A 27,499-nucleotide genomic window follows, 5' to 3' on the forward strand; every position below is an offset into this window, starting at 1 on the left:
AGCTGTCTGTACAATATGATATCTAGTTGGGTTAAAGAGACAACATTCAGCTGTGTGTACAATATGATATATATCTGGGTTAAAGAGACAACATTCAGCTGTCTGTACAATATGATATCTAGCTGGGTTAAAGAGACAACATTCAGCTGTCTGTACAATATGATATCTAGCTGGGTTAAAGAGACAACATTCAGCTACTTGTACAATATGATATCTAGCTGGGTTAAAGAGACAACATTCAGCTGTCTGTACAATATGATATCTAGCTGGGTTAAAGAGAAAACATTCAGCTGTCTGTACAATATGATATCTAGCTGGGTTAAAGAGACAACATTCAGCTACTTGTACAATATGATATCTAGCTGGGTTAAAGAGACAACATTCAGCCGTCTGTACAATATGATATCTAGCTGGGTTAAAGAGACAACATTCAGCTACTTGTACAATATGATATCTAGCTGGGTTAAAGAGACAACATTCAGCTGTCTGTACAATATGATATCTAGCTGGGTTAAAGAGACAACATTCAGCTGTCTGTACAATATGATATCTAGCTGGGTTAAAGAGACAACATTCAGCTACTTGTACAATATGATATCTAGCTGGGTTAAAGAGACAACATTCAGCTGTCTGTACAATATGATATCTAGCTGGGTTAAAGAGACAACATTCAGCTGTCTGTACAATATGATATCTAGCTGGGTTAAAGAGACAACATTCAGCTACTTGTACAATATGATATCTAGCTGGGTTAAAGAGACAACATTCAGCTGTCTGTACAATATGATATCTAGCTGGGTTAAATAGACAACATTCAGCTGTCTGTACAATATGATATCTAGCTGGGTTAAAGAGACAACATTCAGCTGTCTGTACAATATGATATCTAGCTGGGTTAAAGAGACAACATTCAGCTACTTGTACAATATGATATCTAGCTGGGTTAAAGAGACAACATTCAGCTGTCTGTACAATATGATATCTAGCTGGGTTAAAGAGACAACATTCAGCTACTTGTACAATATGATATCTAGCTGGGTTAAAGAGACAACATTCAGCTGTCTGTACAATATGATATCTAGCTGGGTTAAAGAGACAACATTCAGCTGTCTGTACAATATGATATCTAGCTGGGTTAAAGAGACAACATTCAGCTGTCTGTACAATATGATATCTAGCTGGGTTAAAGAGACAACATTCAGCTGTCTGTACAATATGATATCTAGCTGGGTTAAAGAGACAACATTCAGCTGTCTGTACAATATGATATCTAGCTGGGTTAAAGAGACAACATTCAGCTGTCTGTACAATATGATATCTAGCTGGGTTAAAGAGACAACATTCAGCTGTCTGTACAATATGATATCTAGCTGGGTTAAAGAGACAACATTCAGCTACTTGTACAATATGATATCTAGCTGGGTTAAAGAGACAACATTCAGCTGTGTGTACAATATGATATCTAGCTGGGTTAAAGAGACAACATTCAGCTACTTGTACAATATGATATCTAGCTGGGTTAAAGAGACAACATTCAGCTGTCTGTACAATATGATATCTAGCTGGGTTAAAGAGACAACATTCAGCTGTCTGTACAATATGATATCTAGCTGGGTTAAAGAGACAACATTCAGCTGTCTGTACAATATGATATCTAGCTGGGTTAAAGAGACAACATTCAGCTACTTGTACAATATGATATCTAGCTGGGTTAAAGAGACAACATTCAGCTGTCTGTACAATATGATATCTAGCTGGGTTAAAGAGACAACATTCAGCTGTGTGTACAATATGATATCTAGCTGGGTTAAAGAGACAACATTCAGCTGTCTGTACAATATGATATCTAGCTGGGTTAAAGAGACAACATTCAGCCGTCTGTACAATATGATATCTAGCTGGGTTAAAGAGACAACATTCAGCTGTCTGTACAATATGATATCTAGCTGGGTTAAAGAGACAACATTCAGCTGTCTGTACAATATGATATCTAGCTGGGTTAAAGAGACAACATTCAGCTGTCTGTACAATATGATATCTAGCTGGGTTAAAGAGACAACATTCAGCTGTCTGTACAATATGATATCTAGCTGGGTTAAAGAGACAACATTCAGCTACTTGTACAATATGATATCTAGCTGGATTAAAGTGATACATGCAGTCTCCTGGATAAAAGCAGTGGTTCTGCCAAGATACAGCAAGATAAAACAGTATATCCTCCGTTGAAGTGTGAGACCTAGTATCTCTTACCACACGTCTTCTCTTCCGGCCTGCATTGACACGGGCACAGATATAGTACAATCACCTCTCTGATGGAAATAGTCCAGCCAAATGGAGCTGATATTCAGGCATGAAAGCTTGGGCCTGCTCTAACCTCCCCATCCTCTCCACTGCCCCCTCCCCTTCCTGTCCCACTGTTGCTAAGCTACGTCTTTAGTTATTTTCCATCCTGGGGAACAAACATGGGAGCAGAGGATAGGGGAAAGGGAGGGAGAAAGAGAGGGAGATAGGTGGAGGGAAGAAGAGTAGAGGGAGAGAGGAAGAGGGGTCTCCTTGGTCTATACATGCAAACCGCTCCATCACTCTGTCCAGGGAAACAGACCATACCTCTCCATCACTCTGTCCAGGGAAACAGACCATACCTCTCCATCACTCTGTCCAGGGAGATAGGAAACAGGCCATACCTCTCCATCACTCTGTCCAGGGAAACAGACCATACCTCTCCATCACTCTGTCCAGGAAACAGACCATACCTCTCCATCACTCTGTCCAGGGAAACAGACCATACCTCTCCATCACTCTGTCCAGGGAGATAGGAAACAGGCCATACCTCTCCATCACTCTGTCCAGGGAAACAGACCATACCTCTCCATCACTCTGTCCAGGAAACAGACCATACCTCTCCATCACTCTGTCCAGGGAAACAGACCATACCTCTCCATCACTCTGTCCAGGGATATAGGAAACAGGCCATACCTCTCCATCACTCTGTGCAGGGAGATAGGAAACAGACCATACCTCTCCATCACTCTGTCCAGGGAGATAGGAAACAGGCCATACCTCTCCATCACTCCGTGCAGGGAGATAGGAAACATACCATACCTCTCCATCACTCTGTCCAGGGAGATAGGAAACAGACCATACCTCTCCATCACTCTGTCCAGGGAGATAGGAAACAGACCATACCTCTCCATCACTCTGTCCAGAGAAACAGACCATACCTCTCCATCACTCTGTCCATGGAAACAGACCATACCTCTCCATCACTCTGCCCAAGGAAACAGACCATACCTCTCCATCACTCTGTCCAGGGAAACAGACCATACCTCTCCATCACTCTGTGCAGGGAGATAGGAAACAGACCATACCTCTCCGTCACTCTGTCCAGGGAGATAAGAAACAGACCATACCTTTCCGTCACTCTGTGCAGGGATATAGGAAACAGGCCATACCTCTCCATCACTCTGTCCAGGGAAACAGACCATACCTCTCCATCACTCTGTCCAGGGATATAGGAAACAGGCCATACCTCTCCATCACTCTGTCCAGGGAGATAGGAAACAGGCCATACCTCTCCATCACTCTGTGCAGGGAGATAGGAAACAGACCATACCTCTCCATCACTCTGTCCAGGGAGATAGGAAACAGACCATACCTCTCCATCACTCTGTCCAGGGAGATAGGAAACAGACCATACCTCTCCATCACTCTGTCCAGAGAAACAGACCATACCTCTCCATCACTCTGTCCATGGAAACAGACCATACCTCTCCATCACTCTGCCCAAGGAAACAGACCATACCTCTCCATCACTCTGTCCAGGGAAACAGACCATACCTCTCCATCACTCTGTGCAGGGAGATAGGAAACAGACCATACCTCTCCATCACTCAGTCCAGGGAGATAGGAAACAGACCATACCTTTCCGTCACTCTGTCCAGGGAGATAGGAAACAGACCATACCTTTCCGTCACTCTGTGCAGGGAGATAGGAAACAGACCATACCTCTCCATCACTCAGTCCAGGGAGATAGGAAACAGACCATACCTCTCCATCACTCAGTCCAGGGAGATAGGAAACAGACCATACCTCTCAATCACTCATTCCAGGGAGATAGGAAACAGACCATACCTCTCCATCACTCTGTCCAGGGAGATAGGAAACAGACCATACCTCTCCATCACTTTGTGCAGGGAGATACATACAGGTATGCTTTTTTTTAAGAGAATTTTCTTAGATTAAGATAATTTAGACATATTTTGATCAGAGTGATTCAAATCTAAGATTATACTGGTTGTTTCTCTGGAGCAAAACATGAGAATGACAAAGTAATCAAGTAATCAAAGTAACATGAGTATGACCAAATAATCAAAATGTTGGCTATGGAATTAGAGGTGATAAAGAAGAGATCTCAAATTGGATTTGAATTTTCTATGGGTTTAATCAAAATTATTATTTATTTAATTTTCAGAAAAGAATCTCATAGTGCATAAAAATCAAAACCGAAAACAACACATTTAAATTGAGATAGTAGAGATGGAGATTGAATGTCTATATTTGGTTTGTGATGAAAGGCTGTGAGTTGAGGCAGTTTGGATTGGAAATGCAGTGTACCTTCAGGGGAGGGGACATCGATGGTCCAGCCAGAGAGAAACAAAGACAATCTGACAAACAGACCTGTAGCGCTTCATCAGGTCACCACAGCTGCTTTTCCGACGGTCAGGTCCTCCATAGGACCCGCTCCTCTGTAGGTACTGGTCTTCCATAGGACCCGCTCCTCTGTAGGTACTGGTCCTCCATAGGACCCGCTCCTCTGTAGGTACTGGTCTTCCATAGGACCCACTCTCTGTAGGTACTGGTCCTCCGTAGGACCCGCTCCTCTGTATGTACTGGTCTTCCATAGGACCCACTCCTCTGTAGGTACTGGTCCTCCATAGGACCCGCTCCTCTGTAGGTACTGGTCCTCCATAGGACCCGCTCCTCTGTAGGTACTGGTCCTCCATAGGACCCACTCCTCTGTAGGTACTGGTCTTCCATAGGACCCGCTCCTCTGTAGGTACTGGTCTTCCATAGGACCCGCTCCTCTTTAGGTACTGGTCCTCCATAAGACCCGCTCCTCTGTAGGTACTGGTCTTCCATAGGACCCGCTCCTCCGTAGGTACTGGTCCTTCACATGACCCGCTCCTCCACAGGTACTGGTCTTCCATAGGACCCGCTCCTCTGTAGGTACTGGTCCTTCACATGACCCGCTCCTCCATAGGTACTGGTCCTCCACATGACCCGCTCCTCTGTAGGTAATGGTCTTCCATAGGACCCGCTCCTCTGTAGGTACTGGTCCTCCACATGACCCGCTCCTCTGTAGGTACTGGTCTGCAATAGGACCTGCTCCTCCGTAGGTACTGGTCCTCCATAGGACCCACTCCTCCGTAGGTACTGGTCCTTCACATGACCCGCTCCTCCGTAGGTACTGGTCTGCAATAGGACCCGCTCCTCCGTAGGTACTGGTCCTCCACATGACCCGCTCCTCCGTAGGTACTGGTCCTCCACATGACCCGCTCCTCTGTAGGTACTGGTCTGCAATAGGACCCGCTCCTCCGTAGGTACTGGTCCTCCACATGACCCGCTCCTCTGTAGGTACTGGTCTGCAATAGGACCTGCTCCTCCGTAGGTACTGGTCCTCCATAGGACCCACTCCTCCGTAGGTACTGGTCCTTCACATGACCCGCTCCTCCGTAGGTGCTGGTCTGCAATAGGACCCGCTCCTCCGTAGGTACTGGTCCTCCACATGACCCGCTCCTCTGTAGGTACTGGTCCTCCATAGGACCCACTCCTCCGTAGGTACTGGTCCTTCACATGACCCGCTCCTCCGTAGGTACTGGTCTGCAATAGGACCTGCTCCTCCGTAGGTACTGGTCCTCCACATGACCCGCTCCTCTGTGGGTACTGGTCTGCAATAGGACCCGCTCCTCCGTAGGTACTGGTCCTTCACATGACCCGCTCCTCCGTAGGTACTGGTCTGCAATAGGACCCGCTCCTCTGTAGGTACTGGTCCTCCACAGGACCCGCTCCTCTGTAGGTACTGGTCCTCCACAGGACCCGCTCCTCTGTAGGTACTGGTCCTTCACAGGACCCGCTCCTCTGTAGGTACTGGTCCTCCATATGACAGGCTCCTCCGTAGGTACTGGTCCTTCACATGACCCGCTCCTCCACAGGTACTGGTCTTCCATAGGACCCGCTCCTCTCTAGGTACTGGTCCTTCACATGACCCGCTCCTCCATAGGTACTGGTCCTCCACATGACCCGCTCCTCTGTAGGTAATGGTCTTCCATAGGACCCGCTCCTCTGTAGGTACTGGTCCTCCACATGACCCGCTCCTCCGTAGGTACTGGTCCTCCACATGACCCGCTCCTCTGTAGGTACTGGTCTGCAATAGGACCCGCTCCTCCGTAGGTACTGGTCCTCCATAGGACCCACTCCTCCGTAGGTACTGGTCCTTCACATGACCCGCTCCTCCGTAGGTACTGGTCTGCAATAGGACCCGCTCCTCCGTAGGTACTGGTCCTCCACATGACCCGCTCCTCTGTAGGTACTGGTCCTCCATAGGACCCACTCCTCCGTAGGTACTGGTCCTTCACATGACCCGCTCCTCCGTAGGTACTGGTCTGCAATAGGACCTGCTCCTCCGTAGGTACTGGTCCTCCACATGACCCGCTCCTCTGTAGGTACTGGTCTGCAATAGGACCCGCTCCTCCGTAGGTACTGGTCCTTCACATGACCCGCTCCTCCGTAGGTACTGGTCTGCAATAGGACCCGCTCCTCTGTAGGTACTGGTCCTCCACAGGACCCGCTCCTCTGTAGGTACTGGTCCTTCACAGGACCCGCTCCTCTGTAGGTACTGGTCCTCCATATGACAGGCTCCTCCGTAGGTACTGGTCCTTCACATGACCCGCTCCTCCACAGGTACTGGTCTTCCATAGGACCCGCTCCTCTCTAGGTACTGGTCCTTCACATGACCCGCTCCTCCATAGGTACTGGTCCTCCACATGACCCGCTCCTCTGTAGGTAATGGTCTTCCATAGGACCCGCTCCTCTGTAGGTACTGGTCCTCCACATGACCCGCTCCTCCGTAGGTACTGGTCCTCCACATGACCCGCTCCTCTGTAGGTACTGGTCTGCAATAGGACCCGCTCCTCCGTAGGTACTGGTCCTCCACATGACCCGCTCCTCTGTAGGTACTGGTCTGCAATAGGACCTGCTCCTCCGTAGGTACTGGTCCTCCATAGGACCCACTCCTCCGTAGGTACTGGTCCTTCACATGACCCGCTCCTCCGTAGGTACTGGTCTGCAATAGGACCCGCTCCTCCGTAGGTACTGGTCCTCCACATGACCCGCTCCTCCGTAGGTACTGGTCCTCCACATGACCCGCTCCTCTGTAGGTACTGGTCTGCAATAGGACCCGCTCCTCCGTAGGTACTGGTCCTCCACATGACCCGCTCCTCTGTAGGTACTGGTCTGCAATAGGACCTGCTCCTCCGTAGGTACTGGTCCTCCATAGGACCCACTCCTCCGTAGGTACTGGTCCTTCACATGACCCGCTCCTCCGTAGGTACTGGTCTGCAATAGGACCCGCTCCTCCGTAGGTACTGGTCCTCCACATGACCCGCTCCTCTGTAGGTACTGGTCCTCCATAGGACCCACTCCTCCGTAGGTACTGGTCCTCCACATGACCCGCTCCTCTGTAGGTAATGGTCTTCCATAGGACCCGCTCCTCTGTAGGTACTGGTCCTCCACATGACCCGCTCCTCCGTAGGTACTGGTCCTCCACATGACCCGCTCCTCTGTAGGTACTGGTCTGCAATAGGACCCGCTCCTCTGTAGGTACTGGTCCTCCACATGACCCGCTCCTCTGTAGGTACTGGTCTGCAATAGGACCTGCTCCTCCGTAGGTACTGGTCCTCCATAGGACCCACTCCTCCGTAGGTACTGGTCCTTCACATGACCCGCTCCTCCGTAGGTACTGGTCTGCAATAGGACCCGCTCCTCCGTAGGTACTGGTCCTCCACATGACCCGCTCCTCCGTAGGTACTGGTCCTCCACATGACCCGCTCCTCTGTAGGTACTGGTCTGCAATAGGACCCGCTCCTCCGTAGGTACTGGTCCTCCACATGACCCGCTCCTCTGTAGGTACTGGTCTGCAATAGGACCTGCTCCTCCGTAGGTACTGGTCCTCCATAGGACCCACTCCTCCGTAGGTACTGGTCCTTCACATGACCCGCTCCTCCGTAGGTACTGGTCTGCAATAGGACCCGCTCCTCCGTAGGTACTGGTCCTCCACATGACCCGCTCCTCTGTAGGTACTGGTCCTCCATAGGACCCACTCCTCCGTAGGTACTGGTCCTTCACATGACCCGCTCCTCCGTAGGTACTGGTCTGCAATAGGACCCGCTCCTCTGTAGGTACTGGTCCTCCACATGACCCGCTCCTCCGTAGGTACTGGTCCTCCACATGACCCGCTCCTCTGTAGGTACTGGTCTGCAATAGGACCCGCTCCTCCGTAGGTACTGGTCCTTCACATGACCCGCTCCTCCGTAGGTACTGGTCTGCAATAGGACCCGCTCCTCTGTAGGTACTGGTCCTCCACAGGACCCGCTCCTCTGTAGGTACTGGTCCTTCACAGGACCCGCTCCTCTGTAGGTACTGGTCCTCCATATGACAGGCTCCTCCGTAGGTACTGGTCCTTCACATGACCCGCTCCTCCACAGGTACTGGTCTTCCATAGGACCCGCTCCTCTCTAGGTACTGGTCCTTCACATGACCCGCTCCTCCATAGGTACTGGTCCTCCACATGACCCGCTCCTCTGTAGGTAATGGTCTTCCATAGGACCCGCTCCTCTGTAGGTACTGGTCCTCCACATGACCCGCTCCTCCGTAGGTACTGGTCCTCCACATGACCCGCTCCTCTGTAGGTACTGGTCTGCAATAGGACCCGCTCCTCCGTAGGTACTGGTCCTCCACATGACCCGCTCCTCTGTAGGTACTGGTCTGCAATAGGACCTGCTCCTCCGTAGGTACTGGTCCTCCATAGGACCCACTCCTCCGTAGGTACTGGTCCTTCACATGACCCGCTCCTCCGTAGGTACTGGTCTGCAATAGGACCCGCTCCTCCGTAGGTACTGGTCCTCCACATGACCCGCTCCTCCGTAGGTACTGGTCCTCCACATGACCCGCTCCTCTGTAGGTACTGGACTGCAATAGGACCCGCTCCTCCGTAGGTACTGGTCCTCCACATGACCCGCTCCTCTGTAGGTACTGGTCTGCAATAGGACCTGCTCCTCATTAGGTACTGGTCCTCCATAGGACCCACTCCTCCGTAGGTACTGGTCCTTCACATGACCCGCTCCTCCGTAGGTACTGGTCTGCAGTAGGACCCGCTCCTCCGTAGGTACTGGTCCTCCACATGACCCGCTCCTCTGTAGGTACTGGTCCTCCATAGGACCCACTCCTCCGTAGGTACTGGTCCTTCACATGACCCGCTCCTCCGTAGGTACTGGTCTGCAATAGGACCCCGCTCCTCCATAGGTACTGGTCCTCCACATGACCCGCTCCTCTGTAGGTACTGGTCTGCAATAGGACCCGCTCCTCCGTAGGTACTGGTCCTTCACATGACCCGCTCCTCCGTAGGTACTGGTCTGCAATAGGACCCGCTCCTCTGTAGGTACTGGTCCTCCACAGGACCCGCTCCTCTGTAGGTACTGGTCCTTCACAGGACCCGCTCCTCTGTAGGTACTGGTCCTCCATAGGACCCGCTCCTCTGTAGGTACTGGTCCTTCACATGACCCGCTCCTCTGTAGGTACTGGTCCTTGACATGACCCCCTCCTCCGTAGGTACTGGTCCTCCAGATGATCCGCTCCTCTGTAGGTACTGGTCTGCAATAGGACCCGCTCCTCCGTAGGTACTGGTCCTCCACATGACCCGCTCCTCTGTAGGTACTGGTCCTTGACATGACCCCCTCCTCCGTAGGTACTGGTCCTCCACATGATCCGCTCCTCTGTAGGTACTGGTCTGCAATAGGACCCGCTCCTCCGTAGGTACTGGTCCTCCACATGACCCGCTCCTCTGTAGGTACTGGTCTTACATTGCCAAACATTGCCAAACACAGCCACGGCTCCATCCAAGATGGCGTAGCAGTAGGTCGTCCTGTCCTGTCGTGTCCCTGTATATATCGTTTATTTTTCGTTTTTTACATATTTTCTCCACATATCTCTTTGAAAACATTTTGCTAAACCCTAAGCTTCCAAATACTCTCCTGCAACCCGACTCACCCAATGTAGCTATTTTTCCTAAAGTATTTATATTTACTTCGGGACCCCTCAACTGAAGCTAGCCAGCTAACCAGCGGGTATGCTAGCGGTCTCCAGCTAACCGGTCATCAGCTAACCTGTAGTTCGGAAAGCTCTCGCCTGTTCGTACAACGCGACTTTAACCAGAGCACAAGGGACCTATTTATTTTTCATCCCCGGATTCCCACGGCAAACGGAACATCTTTCAGCTGGATTTTTCAGCAACTAGCTATCTAGCTAAACCGCAACCTCGGATTACTCCTGGCTAGCGTTTCCACCCACTTAGCTTGAAGCTAGCCCGGCCGTAGCACCTGTGCTACCACCGTAGCATACGGTGCTACAATACCCGGGCCCACGACCGGTCTACCGATGTCATCGCATGAAGAGGAATAAACAGACTCACCCCATCGCGACGTCCCCCAAAGGCTAACTCTCTAGCCCTCGCTATCTCCCTGCTTGCTAATTCGGCCTGCTAACTGCTAGCTTGTCCAGCTCCGGCCCGCTAACTGCTACCTTGTCTAGCCCGGGCCTACAAACTGTTAGCTTGTTAGCACAGGCCTGCTAACCGCCTGAATCGCCGCGTCTCAAACGCTCACCGGACCCATATTTACTTTCTATCTCTTTTGACTTTTAATTTGTTTATACCTTCCGGAAACCTGCCTCTCCCAATGTGATACGGAATCGCTATTATTTTTTATTTATTTTTAGAACACACTCAAGAACCTCCAGAAGCTAACCAGCTAACTAGCTACAAGCTATTTAGTCATTGTTAGTTTTTTTTTACCTGGATAACACTCGCCAGGCCAGCTTCCCTGCCCCATCCACCGCTGCCCCCTGGACACTGATCTCTTGGCTACATAGCTGATGCACGCTGGACTGTCCATTAATCACGGTACTCCATTCTGCTTGTTTGTTCTATCTGTTGGCCCCGTTGCCTAGTCTACGCCATTTTACCTGCTGTTGTTGTGCTAGCTGATTAGCTGTTGTCTCACCTACTGTTTTAGCTAGCTTTCCCAATTCAACACCTGTGATTACTGTATGCCTCGCTGTATGTCTCTCTCAAATGTCAATATGCCTTGTATACTGTTGTTCAGGTTAGTTATCATTGTTTTAGTTCACAATGGAGCCCCTAGTTCCACTCTTCACGCCCCTGATAACTCCTTTGTCCCACCTCCCACACATGCGGTGACCTCACCCATTACTACCAGCATGTCCAGAGATACAACCTCCCTCATCATCACCCAGTGCCTGGGCTTACCTCCGCTGTACCCGCACCCCACCATACCCCTGTCTGCTCATTATGCCCTGAATATATTCTACCATGCCCAGAAACCTGCTCCTCTTATTCTCTGTCCCCAACGCTCTAGGCGACCAGTTTTGATAGCCTTTAGCCGCACCCTCATACTACTCCTTCTCTGTTCCGCGGGTGATGTGGAGGTAAACCCAGGCCCTGCATGTCCCCAGGCACCCTCATTTGTTGACTTCTGTGATCGAAAAAGCCTTGGTTTCATGCATGTCAACATCAGAAGCCTCCTCCCTAAGTTTGTTTTACTCACTGCTTTAGCACACTCTGCTAACCCTGATGTCCTTGCTGTGTCTGAATCCTGGCTCAGGAAGGCCACCAAAAATTCAGAGATTTCCATACCCAACTATAACATCTTCCGTCAAGATAGAACTGCCAAAGGGGGAGGAGTTGCAGTTTACTGCAGAGATAGCCTGCAAAGTAATGTCATACTTTCCAGGTCCATACCCAAACAGTTCGAACTACTAATTTTGAAAATTACTCTCTCCAGAAATAAGTCTCTCACGGTTGCCGCCTGCTACCGACCCCCCTCAGCTCCCAGCTGTGCCCTGGACACCATTTGTGAATTGATCGCCCCCCATCTAGCTTCAGAGTTTGTTCTGTTAGGTGACCTAAACTGGGATATGCTTAACACCTCGCCAGTCCTACAATCTAAGCTAGATGCCCTCAATCTCACACAAATCATCAAGGAACCCACCAGGTACAACCCTAACTCTGTAAACAAGGGCACCCTCATAGACGTCATCCTGACCAACTGGCCCTCCAAATACACCTCCGCTGTCTTCAACCAGGATCTCAGCGATCACTGCCTCATTGCCTGTATCCGCTACGGAGCCGCAGTCAAACGACCACCCCTCATCACTGTCAAACGCTCCCTAAAACACTTCTGTGAGCAGGCCTTTCTAATCGACCTGGCCCGGGTATCCTGGAAGGACATTGACCTCATCCCGTCAGTTGAGGATGCCTGGTCATTCTTTAAAAGTAACTTCCTCACCATTTTAGATAAGCATGCTCCGTTCAAAAAATGCAGAACTAAGAACAGATACAGCCCTTGGTTCACCCCAGACCTGACTGCCCTCGACCAGCACAAAAACATCCTGTGGCGGACTGCAATAGCATCGAATAGTCCCCGTGATATGCAACTGTTCAGGGAAGTCCGGAACCAATACACGCAGTCAGTCAGGAAAGCTAAGGCCAGCTTCTTCAGGCAGAAGTTTGCATCCTGTAGCTCCAACTCCAAAAAGTTCTGGGACACCGTGAAGTCCATGGAGAACAAGAGCACCTCCTCCCAGCTGCCCACTGCACTGAGGCTAGGTAACACGGTCACCACTGATAAATCCATGATTATCGAAAACTTCAATAAGCATTTCTCAACGGCTGGCCATGCCTTCCGCCTGACTACTTCAACCTCGGCCAACAGCTCCGCCCCCCCCCCCCGCAGCTCCTTGCCCAAGCCTCTCCAGGTTCTCCTTTAACCAAATCCAGATAGCAGATGTTCTGAAAGAGCTGCAAAACCTGGACCCGTACAAATCAGCTGGGCTTGACAATCTGGACCCTCTATTTCTGAAACTATCTGCCACCATTGTCGCAACCCCTATTACCAGCCTGTTCAACCTCTCTTTCATATCGTCTGAGATCCCCAAGGATTGGAAAGCTGCCGCAGTCATCCCCCTCTTCAAAGGGGGAGACACCCTGGACCCAAACTGTTACAGACCTATATCCATCCTGCCCTGCCTATCTAAGGTCTTCGAAAGCCAAGTCAACAAACAGGTCACTGACCATCTCGAATCCCACCGCACCTTCTCCGCTGTGCAATCTGGTTTCCGAGCCGGTCATGGGTGCACCTCAGCCACACTCAAGGTACTCAACGATATCATAACCGCCATCGATAAAAGACAGTACTGTGCAGCCGTCTTCATCGACCTTGCCAAGGCTTTCGACTCTGTCAATCACCATATTCTTATCGGCAGACTCAGGAGCCTCGGTTTTTCGGATGACTGCCTTGCCTGGTTCACCAATTACTTTGCAGACAGAGTTCAGTGCGTCAAATCGGAGGGCATGCTGTCTGGTCCTCTGGCAGTCTCTATGGGGGTGCCACAGGGTTCAATTCTCGGGCCGATTCTTTTCTCTGTGTATATCAATGATGTTGCTCTTGCTGCGGGCGATTCCCTGATCCACCTCTACGCAGACGACACCATTCTATATACCTTCGGCCCGTCTTTGGACACTGCGCTATCTAACCTCCAAACAAGCTTTAATGCCATACAACACTCCTTCCGTGGCCTCCAACTGCTCTTAAACGCTAGTAAAACCAAATGCATGCTTTTCAACCGGTCGCTGCCTGCACCCGCATGCCCGACTAGCATCACCACCCTGGATGGTTCCGACCTAGAATATGTGGACGTCTATAAGTACCTAGGTGTCTGGCTAGACTGCAAACTCTCCTTCCAGACTCATATCAAACATCTCCAATCGAAAATCAAATCAAGAGTCGGCTTTCTATTCCGCAACAAAGCCTCCTTCACTCACGCCGCCAAGCTTACCCTAGTAAAACTGACTATCCTACCGATCCTCGACTTCGGCGATGTCATCTACAAAATGGCTTCCAACACTCTACTCAGCAAACTGGATGCAGTCTATCACAGTGCCATCCGTTTCGTCACTAAAGCACCTTATACCACCCACCACTGCGACTTGTATGCTCTAGTCGGCTGGCCCTCGCTACATATTCGTCGCCAGACCCACTGGCTCCAGGTCATCTACAAGTCCATGCTAGGTAAAGCTCCGCCTTATCTCAGCTCACTGGTCACGATGGCAACACCCATCCGTAGCACGCGCTCCAGCAGGTGTATCTCACTGATCATCCCTAAAGCCAACACCTCATTTGGCCGCCTTTCGTTCCAGTACTCTGCTGCCTGTGACTGGAACGAATTGCAAAAATCGCTGAAGTTGGAGACTTTTATCTCCCTCACCAACTTCAAACATCAGCTATCTGAGCAGCTAACCGATCGCTGCAGCTGTACATAGTCTATTGGTAAATAGCCCACCCTTTTTCACCTACCTCATCCCCATACTGTTGCCAAACAGTATCTTTTGCACACCAATATCTCTACCTGTACATGACCATCTGATCATTTATCACTCCAGTGTTAATCTGCAAAATTGTAATTATTTGCCTACCTCCTCATGCCTTTTGCACACATTGTATATAGACTCCCCCTTTGGTTTCTACTGTGTTATTGACTTGTTAATTGTTTACTCCATGTGTAACTCTGTGTTGTCTGTTCACACTGCTATGCTTTATCTTGGCCAGGTCGCAGTTGCAAATGAGAACTTGTTCTCAACTAGCCTACCTGGTTAAATAAAGGTGTTCTCAACTAGCCTACCTGGTTAAATAAAGGTGTTCTCAACTAGCCTACCTGGTTAAATAAAGGTGTTCTCAACTAGCCTACCTGGTTAAATAAAGGTGTTCTCAACTAGCCTACCTGGTTAAATAAAGGTGTTCTCAACTAGCCTACCTGGTTAAATAAAGGTGTTCTCAACTAGCCTACCTGGTTAAATAAAGGTGTTCTCAACTAGCCTACCTGGTTAAATAAAGGTGTTCTCAACTAGCCTACCTGGTTAAATAAAGGTGTTCTCAACTAGCCTACCTGGTTAAATAAAGGTGTTCTCAACTAGCCTACCTGGTTACATAAAGGTGTTCTCAACTAGCCTACCTGGTTAAATAAAGGTGTTCTCAACTAGCCTACCTGGTTAAATAAAGGTGTTCTCAACTAGCCTACCTGGTTAAATAAAGGTGTTCTCAACTAGCCTACCTGGTTAAATAAAGGTGTTCTCAACTAGCCTACCTGGTTAAATAAAGGTGTTCTCAACTAGCCTACCTGGTTAAATAAAGGTGTTCTCAACTAGCCTACCTGGTTAAATAAAGGTGTTCTCAACTAGCCTACCTGGTTAAATAAAGGTGTTCTCAACTAGCCTACCTGGTTACATAAAGGTGTTCTCAACTAGCCTACCTGGTTACATAAAGGTGTTCTCAACTAGCCTACCTGGTTAAATAAAGGTGTTCTCAACTAGCCTACCTGGTTAAATAAAGGTGTTCTCAACTAGCCTACCTGGTTAAATAAAGGTGTTCTCAACTAGCCTACCTGGTTACATAAAGGTGTTCTCAACTAGCCTACCTGGTTAAATAAAGGTGTTCTCAACTAGCCTACCTGGTTAAATAAAGGTGTTCTCAACTAGCCTACCTGGTTAAATAAAGGTGTTCTCAACTAGCCTACCTGGTTAAATAAAGGTGTTCTCAACTAGCCTGCCTGGTTACATAAAGGTGAAATAAAAAATAAAAAAAACGTTTACTGCAGTGGGCTAAATCAGGGCCACACAGAGTGTTTCTTGATAGTCTTAAATAAATCTACTTTGAAACAAAAGTAGACATTTGACACAGAAACACGGGATTTTAGGCACATTTTTTGAAGTAATGTTTATTAATGATGAAATGATCCAAACTATTCTGCCGTCTCTGGACACAGCACGATGTACTTGTTGTTATACTTCCTGGCAGATGAAACAATAACAATTTAAATCCAAACAGCCAGCTAGCTATAAGCCAAAAATATAGACTTTTCATCCCAATTCTTCAACTCTGAGAGTCAAGACCACGAGATGTAAGTGATCAACCCCCAGAGGAGTCAAACCCCCCAAATGGATTTTAATAATGACACAAAAAACACAAAAAAATTAAAAATGAATTACAACATTTACAGAGCTCTCTGCCTAGAAGACCTCACGGTGCGACGGCAACCAAGGAAGTGGTCTTTGAAAAAATAAAATGGCTGCCAGGCTCATTGGTAGTGCTGGAGCATTACCAATCACTTCAATAAATGTTTTCATCTCTTTCCCTTCACAGCCAAGAATTGCTCCTACTTCAAACACTTCACTAAGGAAGAAGAGGCCAAAGGGTTCGAAGCCAAAACTCAGAAAGGTCAGTTCTCTCTCCTTCGTTACAGGCTTCCGGTGAATGAGCCACAGTGCAACATTTTTTTAAATACATTCGGTCCGATTCACCACTGTGGCGATTTTAAGCAATTTATGAGTTGTGAGTTGTAAATTGAGTAATACATGAGTACAATTCCCTCAAATATGGTGCATTTCCTTAAATATCAGAACTGTTAATCCTTGTTTTCAAGCAATGAGGGGCCTATGCTGTTGAGGGGGAGGCATGGTGAATAGGAATGAGATGTATACTATGTGTCTATGGGACTGCTCATTGGGCTCTCAGCATGACAATAAAACACATTCAGTCAAAACACAGACATGAATGGTACCCTCTGTGATTGGTGAACACTTTCTCTCTCCCTTTCTCACACACACACACACACACACACACACACACACACACACACACACACACACACACACACACACACACACACACACACACACACACACACAGGTAGCTGGGTCCAGGGGCAGGCAGAAGGTCATACACAGGAGGAGACAGGTAGCTGGGTCCAGGGGCAGGCAGAAGGTCATACACAGGAGGAGACAGGTAGCTGGGTCCAGGGGCAGGCAGAAGGTCATACACAGGAGGAGACAGGTAGCTGGGTCCAGGGGCAGGCAGAAGGTCATACACAGGAGTAGGCAGGTAGCTGGGTCCAGGGGCAGGCAGGTCATACACAGGGGGTCCAAAAAGGCAACAGTACTGGCAGGAAAAAGGCTAGTAACGTCGTCCGGGAGATTAGGCAATATGTTGATAACAGGAAATCCGAAAAGTACAGGTAGGGAATAGGCAAAAGGCTCCGTTAGTGAGGCAGGCAACACAATCATACACAGGAGTACATTACGGGGAAACCAGAGCGTCATATAACAAACAATACCTCACAAGGATTGGGTGCAAATAACTGAACTAAATAGTGTGTGATAATGACATACAGGTGTGTGAACAGATGATCAGAATTCAGGTGATTGGGATCTGGAGAGTGAGCTGTGTTCAGGGGATCTATGTGTTTGAGAGTGTGAGCTGGAAAGTGGGCTGGAAAATGAGTTGCATTCAGGGGATCTACGTGTTTGAGAGTGTGAGTTGGAAGCAGACGTTACACTTATTGGTTGAAATCAGGATTCTGCACTGCTTTTAACGGAGGAAAGGTTGCTTCCGCCCCCTCTCATCCCTGCTTGTGTGAATTTAGTTGAAAACGTCACTTTGCCCTGTGGACCTATTGGCTGTGCCTATGTCCCAAATGTCTCTTTACGGACTCTAGTCAAAAGTAGTGCACTACTGTATATAAGGAATAGGGTGCCATTTGGGACGCATTCATAAGAATCCCTAGCAGGTCGGTATCACAGACAGAGGCAGCCCACCGTAACGTCTGGGGTTATGCATGTAGACACAGATTGTATGTCTCCCTCTGTGTCTCTCCACAGCCAAGCCATGACAAAAGTAGCTACTTGAGTGGAACGATAACGCTTATTTCACGTTCCATGCTCTCCTGCTGCTCAGTCAGGGCGTTACGACGGGAAAGTGAGCCCTGGCTTATCGTAATCTGTACAATGGGCCTGGAGGATTGGAGGGGGGTTAGAGAGGAGAGTCGGATGAGTCACCTGGAGACAAGGCTTCTTTCGTCATCACTCCTCTCCTAGAAGCAGTGCTAATAGACGGTTTTGCTGTATTGTAGCATGGTTAAACCAGACTGAATGCTGAGCTCAGTGAAACAGTGGGGATCGCACCATTCAGTCTGCTGGTTCAACCAGGCTAACTATATAGTCAGTGATGGTTAACGAAGACACTGTTCAAGAGGGCTCTCTGCTGTATTCTCTTCATGCTGATTAAGGTTAAGTGGAGGGGGGATGGATTAGTGGGAGTTCTAATGCCTTAGAATGGGAGATGGGTTACAGTAAGAACTGAATGATTTTCTGTTGGAAATCAAGATGGAAAGATTAACAGATTGAGGGCCCCTGATCCTCTGAAATGCTTGACTTGAAGATACTTCTTTCTAGCATTACAATACACAACATTACAATACAAAACCTCAAAGTTGACTCATTAGCACTGTCATAAACAATGTTAAACGTAGCAAAACGTTTTGCAACAGAAAAATGGGAATATGTGTTATTTTTGGACCAGTTGAGGTAGTATCTCCCCATTCCAGAACATTTTCTCTCCACTGAAAAAATGCAGGTTCTCTCTCTCTCTCTCTCTCTCTCTCTCTCTCTCTCTCTCTCTCTCTCTCTCTCTCTCTCTCTCTCTCTCTCTCTCTCTCTCAGAGTACAACCTCTCAGCAGCGGCCATTGCTGTGTTCAGCCTGGCCTTTATGACCCTGGGGTTGCTGTGTGTTGTGTGCTCCTTCGGGAAGGGGAGGGACTACCTGCTGAGGCCTGCTGGGATGTTCTTTGCCTTCGCAGGTCAGACACATCTACTTTGACTGAGATATTCACGTCATACATCAGGCATGACTACAAAGAACATTGTACATGTTTCTGCCTGTCCATCCAGGTTCATCAGCTATTTGTTCATTTGTTCGTTAGTTTGTTAATTAGTTTGTCCTTTCCGTCTCTCCATCCGTCCGTCCGTCTGCCCATCCATCCATCCTCACCTGTACCCCTTCTCCCTCTAGGTCTCTGCATCATCATCTCTGTTGAGGTGATGCGGAACTCCACCAAGCGGATGATTGACAGCGAGGAGACCGTCTGGGAACAGTACTACTACTCCTGGTCGTTTGAATGTGCCTGCACCTCCTTTGTCCTCCTGGTATTCAGTGGTCTCAGCCTGTTGATCATCTCCATGCCCCAGATGCCACGCAACCCCTGGGAGACCTGTATGGACGCAGAACCAGACTCCATGGAGCCCTTAGACTAGTACTAGATCAGATTAGACCTGCCCAGATCAACCCCTGGGAGACCTGTATGGACGCAGAGCCAGACTCCATGGAGCCCTTAGACTAGTAGCAGTAGATCAGATTAGACCTGCCCAGATCAACCCCTGGGAGACCTGTATGGACGCAGAGCCAGACTCCATGGAGCCCTTAGACTAGTAGTAGACTCCATTAGAACAGACCAGACGAGTCTAGACTAGGTGAATCTTCAACAAAGGCTGCCAAAACCATACATGTTTTTATAGAATCCAACTGAAGATCAACTAAATTGAGGCTGGTGGTGGGGGCAACAGAGTTAAGGATACAGATGAATGAGTGGGGCACCCCGCCTAAGTAATAGTAGAAGGGGAAACACTGCACTACACTGCTTGGTTTTAAGTGTACAGATAAAGATGTAAGGCAGGATCTCTGAGCAGTCCTCGAGGGCCACAGATTTTCCTTTCTTTGGTCTTTAAACTGATACATTTCTGTCATTGATTACAGAGAGTGTCCGCTCTCCTGGTCCATATCATCCGTTACTAAGCAACAGACACTGTGGCACTTGAGGACTGCCCTGATATAGGGTGCGTTAGTAAATTCACCATGGCAACTTACTTCGAAATTCAGAACACTCTGGTTGGAGAGTGCCAGAGTGCAGAATAATTTATGAATTTACGAACTGCCTAAACTCAGTTGTTATGACAGATTTAAGTAAACATTGGCTAAAAAAATGAATTAAATTGTTGCCAGTAACACAGTTACAGTCACTAACCCTCTTGATAACATGGAAACACTCTAGCACTAATAGTAGCTCTGCAAGGGTGAGTAACATGTTCAGAGTGAAGTGTTCTCACATTTGTGTCTGGAAGGAGCTAGCAAGCTAAGCAAGTTTAGCCAGTTGGCTTGGGAGCTTGAAGGCCGATGTAAAGTCAGAATGCTCAGATCATCCCTACACCTCGGCCAGAGTGTCCAGTGTGCACTCTGAACGCTCAGAGATCGAAACACTCTGAATTTACAAACACTCAAAGCACACTCCGAGTGCACTCTGACACTGTAAAGTGAATTTACAAACACTCAAAGCACACTCCGAGTGCACTCTGACACTCTAAAGTGAATTTACAAACACTCAAAGCACACTCCGAGTGCACTCTGACACTCTAAAGTGAATTTACAAACACTCAAAGCACACTCTGAATGCACTCTGACACTCTAAAGTGAATATACAAACACTCAAACCACACTCCGAGTGCACTCTGACACTCTAAAGTGAATTTACGAACACTCAAACCACACTCCGAGTGCACTCTGACACTCTAAAGTGAATATACAAACACTCAAAGCACACTCCGAGTGCACTCTGACACTCTAAAGTGAATTTACGAACACACCTATAATGTACAGTATTAAAATGTGGCTTTTGCTATAAAATGACCACAGAGACAGAAAGAGCTAAAGAACATGGCAACATAGTGAGCTGCTACTCTGTGTAATTTAATATAGTTTGAGCTGTTGTACACTTCTAATATACATTTCCGCTCTAGCGTTCTACATTTTTGCAATGAAATAAGTTAATGCTTTAATGAACGTTGCATTGTAAATGTTCACCCCTCCAGGCAGCTACAAACAATGAGTATTTATTTAACATGTATCAATGGATTAAACCATATTGAAGCTCCAGTGCAATGCCTGTACACAGATCTACTGTATTAGTTAGGGAGCTACACTGCTGCTTGTTGTTTACAGAGGAAACCTAGAATGTACAGCGTGTATATAGTACTTGTATGTTTTAAACATGGGCCTATGAAGATGATAGATATTATGTTGTTTTGTGTTCAATAGTGGCTTCATCAAACAATCCATTGCAATCTAGCTTGAACACAAAACATTCAAGCCCACCACAGTGATTATTGGACAGATACATTGTCTTCACTGAATGGCAATGTCTCCCATTGTGTACCTCTCCTCATATTGTATTCTCTCTCTCTCTCTCTCTCTCTCTCTCTCCCTCTCTCTCCCTCTCTCCCTCTCCCTCTCCCTCTCCCTCTCCCTCTCCCTCTCCCTCTCCCTCTCCCTCTCCCTCTCTACTGTCTAATTATCTATCTATCCCCCCTCTCTTCCCATCTGTTTCACTTAAAGTTCCAAAGCAAAAGATGAAGTGTGAGAATGTTTCAAGGGGGTTGTGATAAATTCCTTTCTTTCTGTTGACACAGGACAGTTGTTGCATAATGAATTATCTTCAAAGTATTATAGCCAGCTGAACAAGTTAAATTGTAGTGATTTTCAGTCAACAAGCGACAGGCATGTTCTGTTTTTGGGGAACACTGTTGTATAGGTACTGATTTCAATAGCTACAAAGCAGTAATGTTCTGTGCTGACAGATTCAAGTACATCTAAACACAAACACCCCTTGTTCTCACCCATCTAAGCACCGAACCCATTGTTTTGTGCTAGGTTCTCTGACAGGTATTAGTATAATATATCTGTGAGCACATAGTCCTAGAGTTATTAAAGAGGCAATCTGGAGTTGAAACAACAACAAAGGAACACCCTGCCACTGATTTGGTAAACAGCTGAGGGATGAGACTCCAGATACAATATGTGACTATTCTCAATGTGTAGACAGAGCTATGGATGCAAGGACTGGCCATCCTTTAGATCAATGATAGTTTTAACCATGTTTTGAGGATATACAGTGTTTGTTTACAATTACATTGTGGAGTAAAGAAAAGCTTATATTTTGGGTTCTGATGTGGTATGACAGTTGAACCAAGCTAATGAGGCATTTCAATGGGAATTAATCAAAACAATAACGGATGTCGCTATCACAGATTGCCCCTTTAAGCAGAGATATATTTGACATATATAGACCTTTTATTCCCTTCTCTCAGCCAGAAACCCCACAGCTTCATCTCTAACCCACCATGACACGCTTTCACTTCTATTTCATTCAGAAAGCTGTTCTAAATTGAGAGACAAATGTTTTCTAAATGCTCCGTAGACAAGGCGTCTTGGAGGTCATGGCTTCTGTGAGAAGAAGCCGTAATGGATGCAGAACACTGATCGACATCCCAAATGGCACCCAATTCCCTATATAGTGCACTACGTTTGTCCAGAGCCCAATTGGTGCCATTTGGGAAACAGCACACTGAGCTCACAAATCATTTCTAGCTCTGCTCCCCTCAGAGCCAATGTTCACCGGCAGACAGACAGCTAGCTTAAAGTAGTAGGCTGTGTATCTGTCTGCCTGCAGTGGACCCAGGCAGCAGAACACGCCGCTCTACTTTTAACCCTCTAGCTGCTGTAGCACCCTATTCCCTTTATAGTGCATTCTATTTGACCAGGGTCCATGGCCAAAAGTAGTCCACTATATAGGGAATAGAGTGCAATTTGGTACGTAGCCTCTGTCTGCAGTGAACCCAGGCAGCAGCACGCATGTCTCTGTACCTTTACAACTAAAAGGGTTCTTTGTTTGTCCCCATAGATAACACTTTTTGGTTCAAGGTAGAACCCTTTGGAGTGAAAGAGGTTTTACTAAGAACTTGTTAGTGGTGAAAATGTTCCACATAGAACCTTAGTGGAAAGGTATTAGTGGAAGGGTTCCACTTGGAACCAAAAATAGTTATTTTCAAAGAGTTCTCCTATGGGGACAACGGATGACCCTTTTCTGGTTCTAGGTAGCACCTTATTGTCTTAAAGTGTACCCTGTCAGCCTCCAACACATCATCCCTGTCAGCCTCCAACACATCATCCCTGTCAGCCTCCAACACATCATCCCTGTCAGCCTCCAACACATCATCCCTGTCATACACACAAGGGTTTGGTGTTTTAGAAAATAATGATAAAACCAAGCTTCAGTTCTTCAGGTGTTTATGATCAAACTCCCCCACTTGATTACAACTTAATAAAATAGAGCTTTATAAATGATTAGTGTCATGTGGATTCATTGATGAATGATTCATGTCCTCATAAACACCACAGCACAAATGCATTAAATGCACAGAACCACGTAATCACTTTATTTGTATTTTCCCATGGATAGAGTACGTACCTGTTCCCCATCACAACAGAGAGTACGTACCTGTTCCTCATCACAACAGAGAGTACGTACCTGTTCCCCATCACAACAGAGAGTACGTACCTGTTCCCCATCACAACAGAGAGTACGTACCTGTTCCCCATCACAACAGAGACCGACTGGGACCAGACTGACTGGGACCAGACCGACTGGGACCAGACCGACTGGGACCAGACCGACTGGGACCAGACCGACTGGGACCAGACCGACTGGGACCAGACCAACTGGGACCAGACTGTCATACCAGCCCATGTTTTCCCTCAAGTCCCTCATTATTAGCTTAAAAATGATCATTATGTGACATGTAGACCAGCCCACTGAGCTACAGATGAACCAGTGTAGACCAGCCCACTGAGCTACAGATGAACCAGTGTAGACCAGCCCACTGAGCTACAGATGAATCAGTGTAGACCAGCCCACTGAGCTACAGATTAATCAGTGTAAACCAGCCCACTGAGCTACAGATGAACCAGTGTAGACCAGCCCACTGAGCTACAGATGAACCAGTGTAGACCAGCCCACTGAGCTACAGATGAACCAGTGTAGACCAGCCCACTGAGCTACAGATGAATCAGTGTAGACCAGCCCACTGAGCTACAGATGAACCAGTGTAGACCAGCCCACTGAGCTACAGATGAATCAGTGTAGACCAGCCCACTGAGCTACAGATGAACCAGTGTAGACCAGCCCACTGAGCTACAGATGAACCAGTGTAGACCAGCCCACTGAGCTACAGATGAACCAGTGTAGACCAGCCCACTGAGCTACAGATGAACCAGTGTAGACACGCCCACTGAGCTACAGATGAACCAGTGTAGACCAACCCACTGAGCTACAGATGAACCAGCGTAGACCAGCCCACTGAGCTACAGATGAACCAGTGTAGACCAGCCCACTGAGCTACAGATGAACCAGTGTAGACACGCCCACTGAGCTACAGATGAACCAGTGTAGACCAACCCACTGAGCTACAGATGAACCAGCGTAGACCAGCCCACTGAGCTACAGATGAACCAGTGTAGACCAGCCCACTGAGCTACAGATGAACCAGTGTAGACCAGCCCACTGAGCTACAGATGAATCAGTGTAGACCAGCCCACTGAGCTACAGATGAACCAGTGTAGACCAGCCCACTGAGCTACAGATGAATCAGTGTATACCAGCCCACTGAGCTACAGATGAACCAGTGTAGACCAGCCACTGAGACTACAGATGACCAGTGTAGACCAGCCCACTGAGCTACAGATGAACCAGTGTAGACCAGCCCACTGAGCTACATATGAACCAGTGTAGACCAGCCCACTGAGCTACAGATGAACCAGTGTAGACCAGCCCACTGAGCTACAGATGAATCAGTGTAGACCAGCCCACTGAGCTACAGATGAACCAGTGTAGACCAGCCCACTGAGCTACAGATGAACAGTGTAGACCAGCCCGCTGAGCTACAGATGAATCAGTGTAGACCAGCCCACTGAACTACAGATGAACCAGTGTAGACCAGCCCACTGAGCTACAAGATGATCAGCTGAACCAGTTGTAGACCAGCCCACTGAGCTACGATGAACCAGTGTAGACCAGCCCACTGAGCTACAGATGACCAGTGTAGACCAGCCCACTGAGCTACAGATGAACCAGTGTAGACCAGCCCACTGAGCTACAGATGAACCAGTGTAGACCAGCCCACTGAGCTACAGATGAACCAGTGTAGACCAGCCCACTGAGCTACAGATGAACCAGTGTAGACCAGCCCACTGAGCTACAGATGAACCAGTGTAGACAGCCCACTGAGCTACAGATGAATCAGTGTAGACCAGCCCACTGAGCTACAGATGAACCAGTGTAGACCAGCCCACTGAGCTACAGATGAATCAGTTGTAGACCAGCCCACTGAGCTACAGATGAACCAGTGTAGACCAGCCCACTGAGCTACAGATGAACCGTGTAGACCAGCCCACTGAGCTACAGATGAATCAGTGTAAGACCAGCCCACTGAGCTACAGATGAACCAGTGTAGACCAGCCCACTGAGCTACAGATGAATCAGTGTAGACCAGCCCACTGAGCTACAGATGAATCAGTGTAGACCAGCCCACTGAGCTACAATGAATCAGTGTAGACCAGCCCACTGAGCTACAGATGAATCAGTGTAGACCAGCCCACTGAGGCTACGATGAATCAGTGTAGACCAGCCCACTGAGCTACAGATGAATCCAGTGTAGACCAGCCCACTGAGCTACAGATGAATCAGTGTAGACCAGCCCCACTGAGCTACAGATGAATCAGTGTAGACCAGCCCACTGAGCTACAGATGAACTCAGTGTAGACCAGCCCACTAGCTACAGATGATCAGTGTAGACCAGCCCACTGAGCTACAGATTGAACCAGTGTAGACCAGCCCACTGAGCTACAGATGAAATCAGTGTAGACCGAGCCCACTGAGCTACAGATGAACCAGTGTAGACCAGCCCACTGAGCTACAGATGAATCAGTGTAGACCAGCCCACCTGAGCTACAGATGAACCAGTGTAGACCAGCCCACTGAGCTACAGATGAACCAGTGTAGACCAGCCCACTGAGCTACAGATGAATCAGTGTAGACCAGCCCACTGAGCTACAGATGAACCAGTGTAGACCAGCCACTGAGCTACAGATGAACCAGTGTAGAGCCAGCCCACTGAGCTACAGATGAATCAGTGTAGACCCAGCCCACTGAGCTACAGATGAATCAGTGTAGACCAGCCCACTGAGCTACAGATGAATCAGTGTAGACCAGCCCACTGAGCTACAGATGAATCAGTGTAGACCAGCCCACTGAGCTACAGATGAATCAGTGTAGACCAGCCCACTGAGCTACAGATGAATCAGTGTAGACCAGCCCACTGAGCTACAGATGAACCAGTGTAGACCAGCCCACTGAGCTACAGATGAATCAGTGTAGACCAGCCCATGAGCTACAGATGAATCAGTGTAGACCAGCCCACTGAGCTACAGATGAATCAGTGTAGACCAGCCCACTGAGCTACAGATGAATCAGTGTAGACAACCCACTGAGCTACACTGCTTCTTAACACAGCGCCATCCAACCCGGAAGCCAGCCGCACCAATGTGTTGGAGGAAACACCGTGCACCTGGCACCTTGGATAGCGCGCACTGTGCCCCCGGCCCGCCACAGGATTTCCCTACCGGCCAAACTCTCCCTAACCCATACGATGCTGGGCCAATTGTGTGTCGCCCCATGGACCTCCCGGTCGCGGCCGGTTACGACAGAGCCTGCCGAGCTGCCCTTTCTGCATCACAGTGAGCTTCTCAGTAAAATCAGAAGGCCATGTCAGGTAACACACAACTAACTGGCTGAGAGAGACATCAGTGATCTGTAACAGAGATAGACATGATGTAAACTTGTAAAGAGGTTTGGGAGAAGTGGATTCACAGAAAACCAATTGCCATGAGTGTGATAAGTACTCTGCAGGTCTTTTGCAGGTATCAACTGACATGGTTTTGACAGATCCAAAATTGACACCAGAGCAGTTTGAAGTCTTAGTGGAAAGACTAGCTTTGACAGAGACTGACTGAGGAGATATGAGAAACTGAAACAAGAGATACACATTCGGAGGGACACACGGACGTGCGCACACACACACACACACACCACACACACACACACACACACCACACACACACACCACACACACACACACACACACACACACACACACACACACACACACACACACACACACACACACACCACACAGACACACACACACAGACACACACACGCACACACACACGCACAACACACACACACAATACTAGACTTCAGATCTCTTGATGGAGTTAGAGAACAATCAGACAAGATCTGATGTACTGTATTTTTTCAATTATTTAGACGTTGGTCCCAAAAATATTTTGGGTGATTCATTGAAAACAATTATGT

At 48.1% G+C, this 27,499-nt stretch overlaps 1 protein-coding gene across 1 annotated transcript in view; it reads left to right on the top strand.

The window, feature by feature from the left end:
• The window catches only part of LOC116371365 (voltage-dependent calcium channel gamma-1 subunit-like), a 42,998-nt gene extending 19,592 nt beyond the window's left edge, over positions 1 to 23,406 (top strand). The window contains exons 2-4 of the mRNA XM_031820211.1: positions 16,548 to 16,622; positions 18,902 to 19,039; positions 19,252 to 23,406. Of these exons, the coding sequence (XP_031676071.1) occupies positions 16,548 to 16,622; positions 18,902 to 19,039; positions 19,252 to 19,493 (455 nt within the window). The 3' untranslated portion in view covers positions 19,494 to 23,406. The remainder of the gene's footprint in view (positions 1 to 16,547; positions 16,623 to 18,901; positions 19,040 to 19,251) is intronic.
• The last annotated feature ends 4,093 nt before the right edge of the window (positions 23,407 to 27,499 follow it).

This window comes from Oncorhynchus kisutch, unplaced genomic scaffold, assembly GCF_002021735.2.
Source record: "Oncorhynchus kisutch isolate 150728-3 unplaced genomic scaffold, Okis_V2 scaffold3140, whole genome shotgun sequence".
In the NCBI taxonomy this organism is placed as follows: Eukaryota; Metazoa; Chordata; class Actinopteri; order Salmoniformes; family Salmonidae; genus Oncorhynchus; species Oncorhynchus kisutch.